The sequence below is a fragment of the Camponotus vicinus genome, unplaced genomic scaffold, assembly GCF_025532165.1.
Source record: "Camponotus vicinus isolate PSW18456_S1 unplaced genomic scaffold, iyCamVici1.0 SCAF_1, whole genome shotgun sequence".
NCBI lineage: Eukaryota > Metazoa > Arthropoda > Insecta > Hymenoptera > Formicidae > Camponotus > Camponotus vicinus.
The window spans coordinates 21238988-21251691 of record NW_028141945.1 but is presented as its reverse complement, the minus strand read 5'-3'; the positions used below and the strand labels follow the sequence as shown (position 1 = coordinate 21251691).

Here is a 12704-nt window from a genome sequence, read left to right as displayed (position 1 = left end):
GTATTTCTCCTGTTTACTCTGATATTTCTCTATTTTTCTGATTAGTAATTAGAGATTTGTAATCAATTGATTGTATATATTATGCATGTCAAGTAAAAAATCTTAAGAAAAAATATATTAATATTTATATAATGTTTATATAATATTTATATAATATTTATATATTTATATAATTTTGTTAGCAATTATTAGCAATTTATTACAATTTATTAGTAATTTGTGTCAATTTCATTCACGATAAGATATCTTTCTCTCGATAATAATTTACATTTTCCGAGGCATTTCTCTTGTTTATTTTAATAATTCTCTGTTTTTCTGATTAATAACACAGGCCCACAAAAAGAAAAGTACCCTGTGCTGGCGATCTGACTAGGCTAGTCTTATGTATTTTGGTCCGCTGAATTCGAATCTGACGTCAGAATTGCTCCATCGTCACAGTTATTTTTAAATCTCAAAAATAGACGAAAATTTCGTAAAAATCGACATTCTAGGGTAATAAGACTGCGCTTCTTGAAGAAAAAGTTACCGAAATCATATTTCAATGTATTTTCAGACATTATAAATCCAAATCCGACCTAGAATATAAACGTTGTGCTCAATTTTCTTTGTGCTCATTTTTTTTCTTCTTTTTTTTCAGGTTGTGACACCTAAAATTTACTGCAAACAAATTCTATTTATCAAGATGCGAAGATATTAAGATAGGTTTTTACCTCCAGATAGCACAATCTTTTTTTTCATGTACCTCTAGCGCTTTAAAGACATGAAAAGAGGTTTGTGACCTATATAAAGAAATTTCTGCATCTTATACGAACTCAACAGCTAGAAGCTGTAAGTTTCGAAAAAATTTTTCTCAAAATTTGGACTTGGAGAATATAAGATTAATTCTTTCCAATATAAGATTTATGAATGAACTAAAATCAAATACGGAATACGGAAGATTGCTACTTTTTCATGACAAATGTTAATGGAATCGATGGTATGATTGGTGTGACAAATCGGATTTGGATTTATAATGCCTGAAAATATGATTTCGGAAATATGATTTCAGTAACTTTTTCCTCAAGAAGCGCAGTCTTACTACCCTAGAATGTCGATTTTTACGAAATTTTCGTCTTTCTCTTTTGAGATTTAAAAAAAACTGTGACGTGATGGAACAATTCTGACGTCAGATTCGAATTCAGCGGGCCAAAATACATAAGACTAGCCTAGTCAGATCGCCAGCACAGGGTACTTTTTTTTTCTGGGCCTGTGTAATTAGAGTAGGTTAGTAATCAATAATTTAATATATATATGTATATGTTAAATAAAAAATCATAAAAAATATATTAATATTTATACAGTCATTAGCAATTTGTCAATTTCATCCACGATAAGATATCTTTTTCTCGGTAATATTTTACATTTCTCCGGTTTCCTGATTAATAATCGGTGGATTAGTAATTAATAATTTATCGTACATATATATGTTAAATAAAAAATCACGAAAAATATACTAACATTTATACGCTCTCGTATTATTTTTTCGTTATACAGGGTGTTTCTTAATAAGTTTTTTTACACACTTCTCAAGTTTAAGATATAATAACTTTAGCACATTGCGCCATCGCGCGAAACTAGTTATAGTATATCATATACAGGGTTTGTCAAAAGTGTGGAAACCCCTAAATATCTCACAAACGGTGCATTTTAGAAAAAAATGTTTCAGGCAAAAGTTGTTTGGTTTCAAAGGGGCCATAAGACGGTACCATTGGTTTGACCTTGAAGAGTCATTTGAAGGTCACGTGAAGGTCACTTCAATTTTTTTAAATGGAACACCCTATATATTTTTGCACAAGAAAACACATAGTTGTTTTGAAGAAAAAATATGTAATTTGCAATTAACAATTCCATATTTTTTCTTAAAAACAACTATGTGTTTTCTTTACACCAATTGATTCCTCTCATTATTTTGTACATAAAAGTATTAAGGTAAGATAATCGAAAAATGAATATTTTACAAGATATTTTACGGTTTATGTAAAATTAAGAAATTATTTCAAGCCTCATAACTCAAAAAGTACTTAACGAAAAGGTACTTAATTATAGTGTTTTGGAAAGCTCTCGAGATAAGCTACAAGAGTGTGCAAAAATATATAGGGTGTTCCATTTAAAAAAATTGAAGTGACCTTCACGTGACCTTCAAATGACTCTTCAAGGTCAAACCAATGGTACCGTCTTATGGCCCCTTTGAAACCAAACAACTTTTGCCTGAAACATTTTTTTCTAAAATGCACCGTTTGTGAGATATTTAGGGGTTTCCACACTTTTGACAAACCCTGTATAGTATATCATATATACCTCACTTGCGCATGTGGAACCAATTACAATCCGAAATACGTACTTTTAAAAGTTTATAATTTATCATATGTGTGAAATATTCCGAAAGAAATATTTAAAATGAATTATGTTTATAATAACGTATTATAAATATTTCGATTAAATATTTTTTTTTGTTTTTCACATACAATATACAGGGTGTTTCTTAAGTGCGAAAAATTTTAGGAGATGATTCTTTGTTGAAAATTAAGGGGGGTTTTGATATAAACATATACTCCTACATCCCTCCCTGTGGAGTTACACTCTTCCAAAAATGGAGGTAAAAATTAGGTTTTTATTTTTTTCTCAAATTTGGAACAAGTTAAAGAAATGAAATTAGGTGGATAATTAGGTGGATATTTTCTACTAGTAAAAAGGTTATTTATTAATATTTTTTTCAGTCTCTGGTATTGTTATAAGGGGATGAAACCAGCAATCCCTATTCAATTTTTTATTAGAAATTTTTAATGTTTATATGAAAAACCCCCCTTAATTTGCGACAAAGAATCATCTCCTAAAATTTGTCACATTTATTAAGAAACCCCTGCATATTGAAAAACAAAAAAAATATTTGATCGAAATATCTATAATAATAACCAACGTTATTATAAACATAATCCATTTTAAATATTTCTTTCGGAATAATATTTCACACATATGATGAATTATAAACTTTCAAGAGTACCTATTTTGGAATGTAATTGGTTCCACATGCGCAAGTGAGGTATATATGATATACTATAACCAGTTTCGCGCGATGGTGCAACGTGCTAAAGTTATTATATCTCAAACTTGAGAAGTGTGTAATATTATGCACTCCTGTAAATATGAGGGCAACTTGAGCAGTGGTAGACAAATATATATATATAATACCGGAAATCGCACAACGATGTGCCTTCTCTCTTGCAATCAATGTATCGAATATGCTTCTTGTTGACGTCCTTTCGCGCGCGAGGCTGGCTCGTAACCGCTTTTCTAACTGCGGCCTCCGCAGAAAATCGATCTCGTCCGCTCTAATTAGGAGTTTTGCGGTCCCGCGGTGCAGTACCATTTACTATTGTGTCACAAGTGCGAATGAAATTACCGTGCAAAGTACATTTGCCTAAGAGAAACGAAAAACAAAGATCGGAGAGCGCAAGGTTATTTTCACCCCTTCTCTCTCTCATATAATTTCTCCATATAAAGTGCTCACACAATACACGGGTCCTCATAAAACTCACGATACACACGGCTAATTTTCGCGCGAGAAATGCGTATTATTTTCTTTTTTCCACGCCAGAATTTATAATTTCCGAAGGAAAGAAGAAAGAGAGAATAAAATATTCCAGGTTGAGATGAAAACAACTCGCGTGGCGTACCATGAGAGATCGTATTGTAACGACTGAAACAATAATCACATTTCCCGCGGGAAAAAAGGATCATCCGTCGCAAAATCACGATTGTGCGGCGCTTAACCCAGTTTTCACTCCAAATCCTTATATTTCAATAAACATGGCCGCGGAGCTAATCTTCATCGAGCGCCCATATTATTCTTCCGCTTTCATTTAATACGATATTCACTTTCTTTTTTTAATCGTTTGCCCGGCATTAAAGCGTGCGCGTTTCACATTTTCTGGTCCGGAGCAACGGGAATACACGCGGCCAGATGCCCTCCAGGGCCAGAGATTTCGAGGCGCTCGCGCTCGTGCTCGCGCTCGCGTCGAGTCCAGTTTTATTACGAAGCGTATTGAGAATCGTATCAGGATATCCCGTAGCGGTTTTCCCCGGTAAGATGAATAGGTTCAGAATTAATAATTTCCCGTGGGTATCCCCCATCGCCTCTCCTCCCCTCCTCTCCCCCTCCCCCCGTGTACCTCCCCGTACGGACCACCTCGCGCGATGGACAATAGCTCTGAAAGTGGAGTTACGGAATGTAGAATAAGCGACGCGACGAGGCGGAGAGAAAACGTTGGAGTAATGCTGGAAGTGAGAGAGAGAGAGAGAGAGAGAGAGAGAGAAGAAGAGAGAGAAAGAGACAAACAAGAGAGAGGTGTTGAAGAAAAGCGGGGACAGGGAACTGCGCGAGTAAATGCCCTACCCCGTTGTTGGAGCTGTTTAATTACTAGTTATCAGTTGAAAGGCAAACGGTAGGGTGGCGGAAGAGGCGAGGGCGGGAAAGAAGAAGAGAGAAGCGAAATCGGATTATGGCGAGAGCTCTGCAGCGAGGCATTCGACTGTGGTGACTCTGAATTTCTCGCGGAATTACACCCCGTCCCTCTTGCTCTCTCGCGCGTTTTCTTCCCGTTTTCCCGTCCCCCTCCCCTCTACTCCCGCGACTCGCCTAATGAAGGCCGATAAGGCCGCGATAGATTCAGCAATATCGGCGGCTTTAGATAGAGCGAGCGTCTCCGATAGAACGAGATGGCATGTACATTAAGTCGTAAAATCGAGAGAGATCTGCATTTATTAAATGTTTCCTTCGATTTTATCTCGCCCAGAGATTCCCGAGATTTTTCGAGACGAATTAATCGGGATAATTACGGTGGATTGTTATCGTTAACGCGAAGCAATATACGTATATATATATATATTTTATACATTTGCCACATATTTTCATCGTACGACGTTACTTGTGAATAGAATAGCGGAGCAATAATAAGGTAATATAAAAGTAATATTAAAATCCTGTCTCGTGGAAACTTTGCGGTATCTCGGAAGGAGAATTTCCGTGGCAATACGAAGAAAGTCCGGGAACTTTGTAGTTGCCGGAAAGACGAAAGGGCCAAGAAAAGAGAGAGAGAGAGAGAGAGAGAGAGAGAGAGAGAGAGAGAGAGGAAGAGAGAAATACCATCAGAGTGAAAGTGTAGGGCGTACAATAATTTAAACAATTGCGTGAGAATCGCGGCAAATAGACGTCACGTGTTTCAGAACAATTATTAGACGCGCTGCTTAATATTAATTTTGGAATTATACACGACCGAGACAACTTGGTAGTTGGCCGACTTTGTGGAAATTATTTCGGAAAATCCTGCTGTTTTATTCATTCCCGTCGTAAACTTTTCGATACGCGAGGCGCAGCAGGCGGAATACGAATAAAGGAACAAGCGAATTCTAAGGGTGCATTCTACCGAATATTTAATTAACCCCTCTCGATTCCACTTTCCTTTCGCATGAAGAAAAAGTACGATACATTTATTTATATTTCCATTCCGATAAAAGCATATTTAAACTTCCTTAAAAAGATATTCGACACACTTTAATTTTTTCCCTCAATCAAATTTAATATACAGGGTGTTTCTTAATAAGCGCGAACAATTTTAGAAGATGATTCTTTGTCGAAAATTAAGGGGGGTTTTTCATATAAACATATACTCCTACTCCCTCCCTGTGGAGTTACACTCCTCCAAAAATGGAGGTAAAAATTAGGTTTTTATTTTTTTTTTCAAATTTACCAAGTTAAAAAAATTAGGTGGATATTTTTTACTAGTAAAAAGGTTATTTATTAATATTTTTTTCAGCCTCCCGTATTGTTAAAGGGATGAAACTAGCAACCCCTATTCAATTTTTTATTAGAACTTTTTAATGGGTCGGAATATGAACATCTAAAAATATACATTAAAAAATTTGATTTATTTAGAAACTTTTTTATTTTTTTCATAAAATCAGTAGTTTTCAAAAAAAAAAGTAAAATACGTTATCGTGCACAGCATGATGCTAAATAGCATAAGTTTCGTTTCGAATTACAAGAAGTTAAATTTTGAAATAAAAATAAAATTAAAGTAAATGTTGGGAAAAGTGGAATAAAAACAAAATTATAATAAAAATCTAAAATCTAAAAAATAAAAACCTAATTTTTACTCCTATTTTTGGAGGATTGTAACTCCTCAAGGAAGGATGTAGGGAGTATATGTTTACATGAAAAACCCCCCTTAATTTTCGAAAAGAAATCATCTAAAATTTTTCGGACTTATTATGAAACACCCTGTATAAATTACCGCTCTTTAAACATATCGAATAACTATTGAGCCATGTAATAATCGGAGATTATTCTTTTATGTTTGCTCTGAGATATAATGAGCGAAAATTTGGATTTGGAAAATGGGATTTTCGTAAATATATTTTCCGTAAAAGACGCGCGTGATTTCGATAACGCAGCGTTCATTTATTTCATATATCGCGAGCATTAAAAATAAAATGTCCAACGGTAAATATAACGAGAGCGAATGAAAAATCAAATATAAATTTGCTTTGCACCGTTTGGGTATAACTAGATCGTTCGTCGTCTATTGCCTACGGCGACTCGTAAATCGATAACAGATTTCCGACACATCTCCAACTCGTCACCAAATAGTTTCGTTTCATTCGATGAGCATTCAATGAAAAGTGTAACTTTTTCGAGACGACAAATTTCTGAAAGACACTTGGACTTTAAATATGTAGGAAATATATCTCGTGCGATTGCTATAAATTCTGATTATTATGCGATATTTTACGATTCTTTTTGACATTTTATTTTCTTATTTTGTTACATGTGATGGGCAGAAAAAAAAGCGGACATTTAACAATGAAACCGCACGAACTTTATGTACGATATCGCGTGATTAGCACACCGCTCCTCTCTTTCCCTCTTGCATTAACGCTTTCACCGATCCAACAATGTACTGAAATTTTGCGAATAATTTTTGCTTCATTTTTCCGCTGCGCGAGCGGATAACGTTGAGTCATGTCAATGATTGATTATGAAAGTATTCTATTGTTTTATTGAATAGTACCGAGCGTAATAATACTGCAATTCAGGGAAAATACTATTGTCGAAGAATAAATTTAAAACTTCAAACGCGAAAATTGTAATAAAAGAGCTGTAATATAAGCTGTAATCTAAGATTCCAATTAAAAGGCAAATAAATATTTGATACAATAATTTAATACAGTTTATACGATTACAGTGATTATATGCCATCAAATTGAATTATGATACTAGAATTTTAACATTGATATTAATTATTTACTGTGCACAGAAAATAATTTATGTTTATAAAATCATTGTCTATAGAAAATATCTAAATTTTAATTTTTCTTGGAACGCATTGCAATATGTATAGATGCAACTATTAATGCATCTTATAAAACTTTTCATAAAATTACTGAAATAACACGATTCGATGAGAGCTCCATGTATAATGAGACTATCTGAATGATTGAAATTCGGATATTGTGCACGATCCGTTTCCGTAACAATAATGTAAATATGTAATGCCAGAGAGAATATCGATTTAATTAATAAATACGCAAATGCGATTTCGCGATAATGAATAATGCGAAAATTAAGCTCTCGTGATATATGATATTTTTTGCACGATTGACATTTCAAACTGCGAACCAAATTTTTCAGAAAAATATATTCTATATATATATATATATATATATATATATATATATATATATATATATAATTTTTATCAGAATAAAATAATTTTTTCATATTAAATTATTTCTTTAATTATATTTCGACTGTTAATATTTCGCCAAAATTAGAGGACTTTTGTAAAGGAATTATGCGACTTCTGTCTCTGCGGCTCGATATTCTATCGGGCTTGGCAATTGATCGATTATAGGCCATTCCAGAATTTAATGTATTCTTTTTGTACGCTGCAGGAACATATTTAAAATGGATATTTTTTTTATGTTTAAATATTCTGTTGATCATTACACGCGCGTCGATTCTCCGGTCGCGCCATTAATCATGGATTTGCATAATTTTAATTAAAAAGCATGCGTTTGCGAGCGATCGAGAAACAAATTTCATTAAATTCTTCGCCAGTCCCTGATTAACTAGCTGCTCGCATTAGGTTGGGTTTACATTAGTGACAGTGACAGCGTCGGAATTCATATTTATCGAGGAGTAAAAATTGCGCTTTCGATAGATTACCCCGTCCTTGGAATATTTGTACACTTTCAAAATATGTTAAATATTTATATATTTCGTCTAATAAAGTGTTCGGCCGCGATAATAAATTATTTTACTTGTTTATATTTTACATGCAAAAAAATATAGCTATATAATTTTACATAAAATACAGAGTAAAAATATTTTTAGAAATTTTAAAGAGGGAAAATTCTCTCCTTGGTCACAGGTGGTTTGTAAATAGCTTCCAAAATTGTTTAACATATCGCGAAATATTTTTATATTTCAATCATTTTCTATTCACTTTTTATTGACTTTCAGACGGTTTTATCAAGCAATTTTTATTCTAATTCGATCGATTTTTATTATAATTGATTGATTGATTTGATACGAAAAACTTGTACGAATGGCTCATAGATAGATTTGGGACACCCTGTAAGCATTATCTTGAGAAAAACGCCTTAACAGGTAATTGTAATGGAAAGTTATGCAGTCGTGATAACTTCCGATGCTATTAGGACTTGCATAGCCAAACTTCTGTCATGTAATGAATGAAAGTAAAACGCAAGGCGTATGAAATTCATAGGCAGTGCATTAACGTAATGGAAAACCCTTATCTGCAAAGCAGTCATTAAGTTTGAGCTCTTTCATGTACGGATAAACTTTCTTTTGTCACGAATATTATAGAAACACGTCTTGCTAACTCATGAAGCTAACGAGAACTTTTTCCTGGCATTACGTGTATTCTCGTGAAGCAGTCACTTTAAACTGAGCGTAATGTATCAAAGCATTTATTCATCCTTTTTTGACGATATTTTATTCCAGGATAATTGTATCATAGCATGCTATATTATTAGAATTAAAATATTTTTCCTAATATTAGAAATGGACGCGTTATTCAGTCACCGTCCCATTGATTTTCATTAATCGTTAACGAAATCAATTTACACCAATGACGTATGACTCAAAAATATAAAAATATAAAATAAAATTGTAAAATATAATTCAAAAATATAATTCAAAAATATAAAATATAAAATAAGTCATATTAATTTTTCTTTTCTGATCTACTGATCTTTTTTCGAGCTCCTGTATTTTGTATGTTTATAAGTTTACATGACGCGAGGAGCGTTGCAGAGGCAATCAGTATCAACTGACGGATTATACGTGTTGCGACCATAGATGTAACACACATAAATCTCAAACTTCGTTGCCACTTAACGTTGTTTTTGTTGAAATCACGCGTTTTTTGCTGAGTGGACTTGCCAGCAAGAAGCGGTTTCGGTCAGATTTTCAGGGCAGATTCGATACTATTTACTATTATTTAAGCGTGTCACTATAGGAGATTCCCACTTTCGATTCAGCCAATCGGGAATAATAATAACAACACTGTAACTCGCGTTTCTAAGCAATTCTAGATCCCAGCACGAAAGTCTCCGATGAACATTTAGTTCGACACCAAGCAACATCGTTCAACCACTTGGCGATCCGTATTTATTATCCGTATTTTATTTCCAGGCGAAAAAATAGCTTCGAATCACGCTTCATCGATTTGATATATAATTTGGCAAAGTTTAATGCGAGATACGCTCGTATTTCCCGTGTAACGATCTGACACAAGCAAGGGGATTTGATACGTTTATCCCTTTTTTTACGACAGATCCGTGACTATAATTCAGTTAGTCACATTATCTCTTTATATACACACATAGGCACACATATAAGTATATATTATATATTTATTATATACAGGGTGAGCCATTTTAATTGAGGAATTGTTAATTGCAAATTACATATTTTTTCTTCAAAACAACTATGTGTTTTCTTTAGACCAATTAATTCCTCTCATTATTTTGTACGTAAAATTATTAAGGTAAAATAATCGAAAAGTGAATATTTTAATTAGATTTAAAAAAAACTGTGACGTGATGGAACAATTCTGACGTCAGATTCGAATTCAGCGGGCCAAAATACATAAGACTAGCCTAGTCAGATCGCCAGCACAGGGTACTTTTTTTTTTCTGGGCCTGTGTAATTAGAGTAGGTTAGTAATCAATAATTTAATATATATATGTATATGTTAAATAAAAAATCATAAAAAATATATTAATATTTATACAGTCATTAGCAATTTGTCAATTTCATCCACGATAAGATATCTTTTTCTCGGTAATATTTTACATTTCTCCGGTTTCCTGATTAATAATCGGTGGATTAGTAATTAATAATTTATCGTACATATATATGTTAAATAAAAAATCACGAAAAATATACTAACATTTATACGCTCTCGTATTATTTTTTCGTTATACAGGGTGTTTCTTAATAAGTTTTTTTACACACTTCTCAAGTTTAAGATATAATAACTTTAGTACATTGCGCCATCGCGCGAAACTAGTTATAGTATATCATATACAGGGTTTGTCAAAAGTGTGGAAACCCCTAAATATCTCACAAACGGTGCATTTTAGAAAAAAATGTTTCAGGCAAAAGTTGTTTGGTTTCAAAGGGGCCATAAGACGGTACCATTGGTTTGACCTTGAAGAGTCATTTGAAGGTCACGTGAAGGTCACTTCAATTTTTTTAAATGGAACACCCTATATATTTTTGCACAAGAAAACACATAGTTGTTTTGAAGAAAAAATATGTAATTTGCAATTAACAATTCCATATTTTTTCTTAAAAACAACTATGTGTTTTCTTTACACCAATTGATTCCTCTCATTATTTTGTACATAAAAGTATTAAGGTAAGATAATCGAAAAATTAATATTTTACAAGATATTTTACGGTTTATGTAAAATTAAGAAATTATTTCAAGCATCATAACTCAAAAAGTACTTAACGGAAAGGTACTTAGTTATAGTGTTTTGGAAAGCTCTCGAAATAAGCTACAAGAATGTACAAAAATATATATGGTATTCCATTTAAAAAAATTGAAGTGACCTTCACGTGACCTTCAAATGACTCTTCAAGGTCAAACCAATGATACCATCTTATGGCCCCCTCGAAACCATACAACTTTTGTCTAAAACATTTTTCTCTATCTTGCTTATTTTTCGAGTTATTTGGCTGCCTAAGTTAAAATGGGTCACCATGTATATATTTTTGCTATGGCATAAAATATTTTTTTATGTATAGATTATATCTAATTTGTTTTTAAAATTTTTAAAAAAATATACGACTCGCGAGAATCCTTTACTTTTATTTTTTTCATTTTGATTTATGATTAATAATAATATATATCTCTCGTCTCGTGCAACGAAACATCTACGTGTGATGTAAAAACATCCCGAGGAACGCGCGTAGGACAGTAAAACGAGAGGCACACGCCTTTGGAGGCATAATATCGATCGGACATAATCCTCGGGGCGGTGTACTGTCCATCGCCGAGAGATATCCGCGAAGTTTCCGGATGCAATCGCCGGGGATTGCTTTCACGGCGATTAATCCGGACTTAATCTCCGGGTAATCCCATCAATATATATATGTTGACAAAGATGCCAGAAGATGCGCAAAGACGAAAGGTTTCTCACCTCCGCCGGCGGTTTTCCGGCGATGCTTGTACACTCGATCACCAGCTCGCGATCCTCGGTGGTGCTGGTGAACTCGCCTTGCAGGATCTTGGGCTTGTGCGGCGGCACCAGCACACTCAACTTGGCAAATCTCGATCGTAAAGCCGGCTGTCCGTCGTTTGTCGGCGAAGCCTGACATTGATACGTGCCATCGTCCTCGAGCTCCACCGGATATATGTGCAGCGAAAAATCGCCTGAAAGCAGAAAAAAATATCACCATTAAGTACCGCGCTTTGCGTATCGAATATTTTTCGCAATCTTGGCACGTTCTCTCGTAAACTAAAACCAATATATGCTTTTTCAATTTAATCCCGTTATTTTTTAATTTAATCTTTAACACACACATATGTTACAATTTTTATTCAAATTTTATTATTATATGTTACAATTTTTATTCAAATTTTATTACTATTGATAATTAACAATTTACAATTTTAATTCAAATTTTATTATTATATTTATAATAAAATATTTTATTATATTATCTATAAAAGTAAAAGTTGAGAAATGTAACAAATAATAATTTCTAGAGATTACCTTGATATTTTTATTCGAAGGAAATTGAATTGATTAAAAAATCTGTCAGTGAAAAATGTACGTGCGTGCGCATTGTGGTAAAAGTAAAAATGATATCTATATTAGGAAAAAAAAGAGAGAGAGGAAGTGGAAGGAGGGAGCTATTCTCCAAATTGTAGACAATGGGAGAGATCGAAAAAACGATATCAATTGCAGCGGAATATGTCAGTCGCTTACGGCATCGCGGATATGGAATTCACCGCGGTGCGTTTTTTTTATTTTAAATTCGTCGCGTATTCAGGTAAACTGTCAGAAGCCAGCTAGCTTGATAACTACCATCGGCGAATTAGAGCGAGCTTATTCTGCCGTGAGAA

At 33.6% G+C, this 12704-nt stretch overlaps 1 protein-coding gene across 4 annotated transcripts in view; it reads right to left on the bottom strand.

The window, feature by feature from the left end:
- LOC145959487 (irregular chiasm C-roughest protein) overlaps positions 1-12704 on the bottom strand; it is a 155920-nt gene that overhangs the window by 24804 nt on the left and 118412 nt on the right. For all 4 annotated transcript variants that reach the window (XM_083078359.1, XM_083078362.1, XM_083078360.1 and 1 more), the window contains one exon: positions 11776-12008. In XM_083078359.1, coding sequence (XP_082934485.1) covers positions 11776-12008 — 233 coding nt within the window. The remainder of the gene's footprint in view (positions 1-11775; positions 12009-12704) is intronic.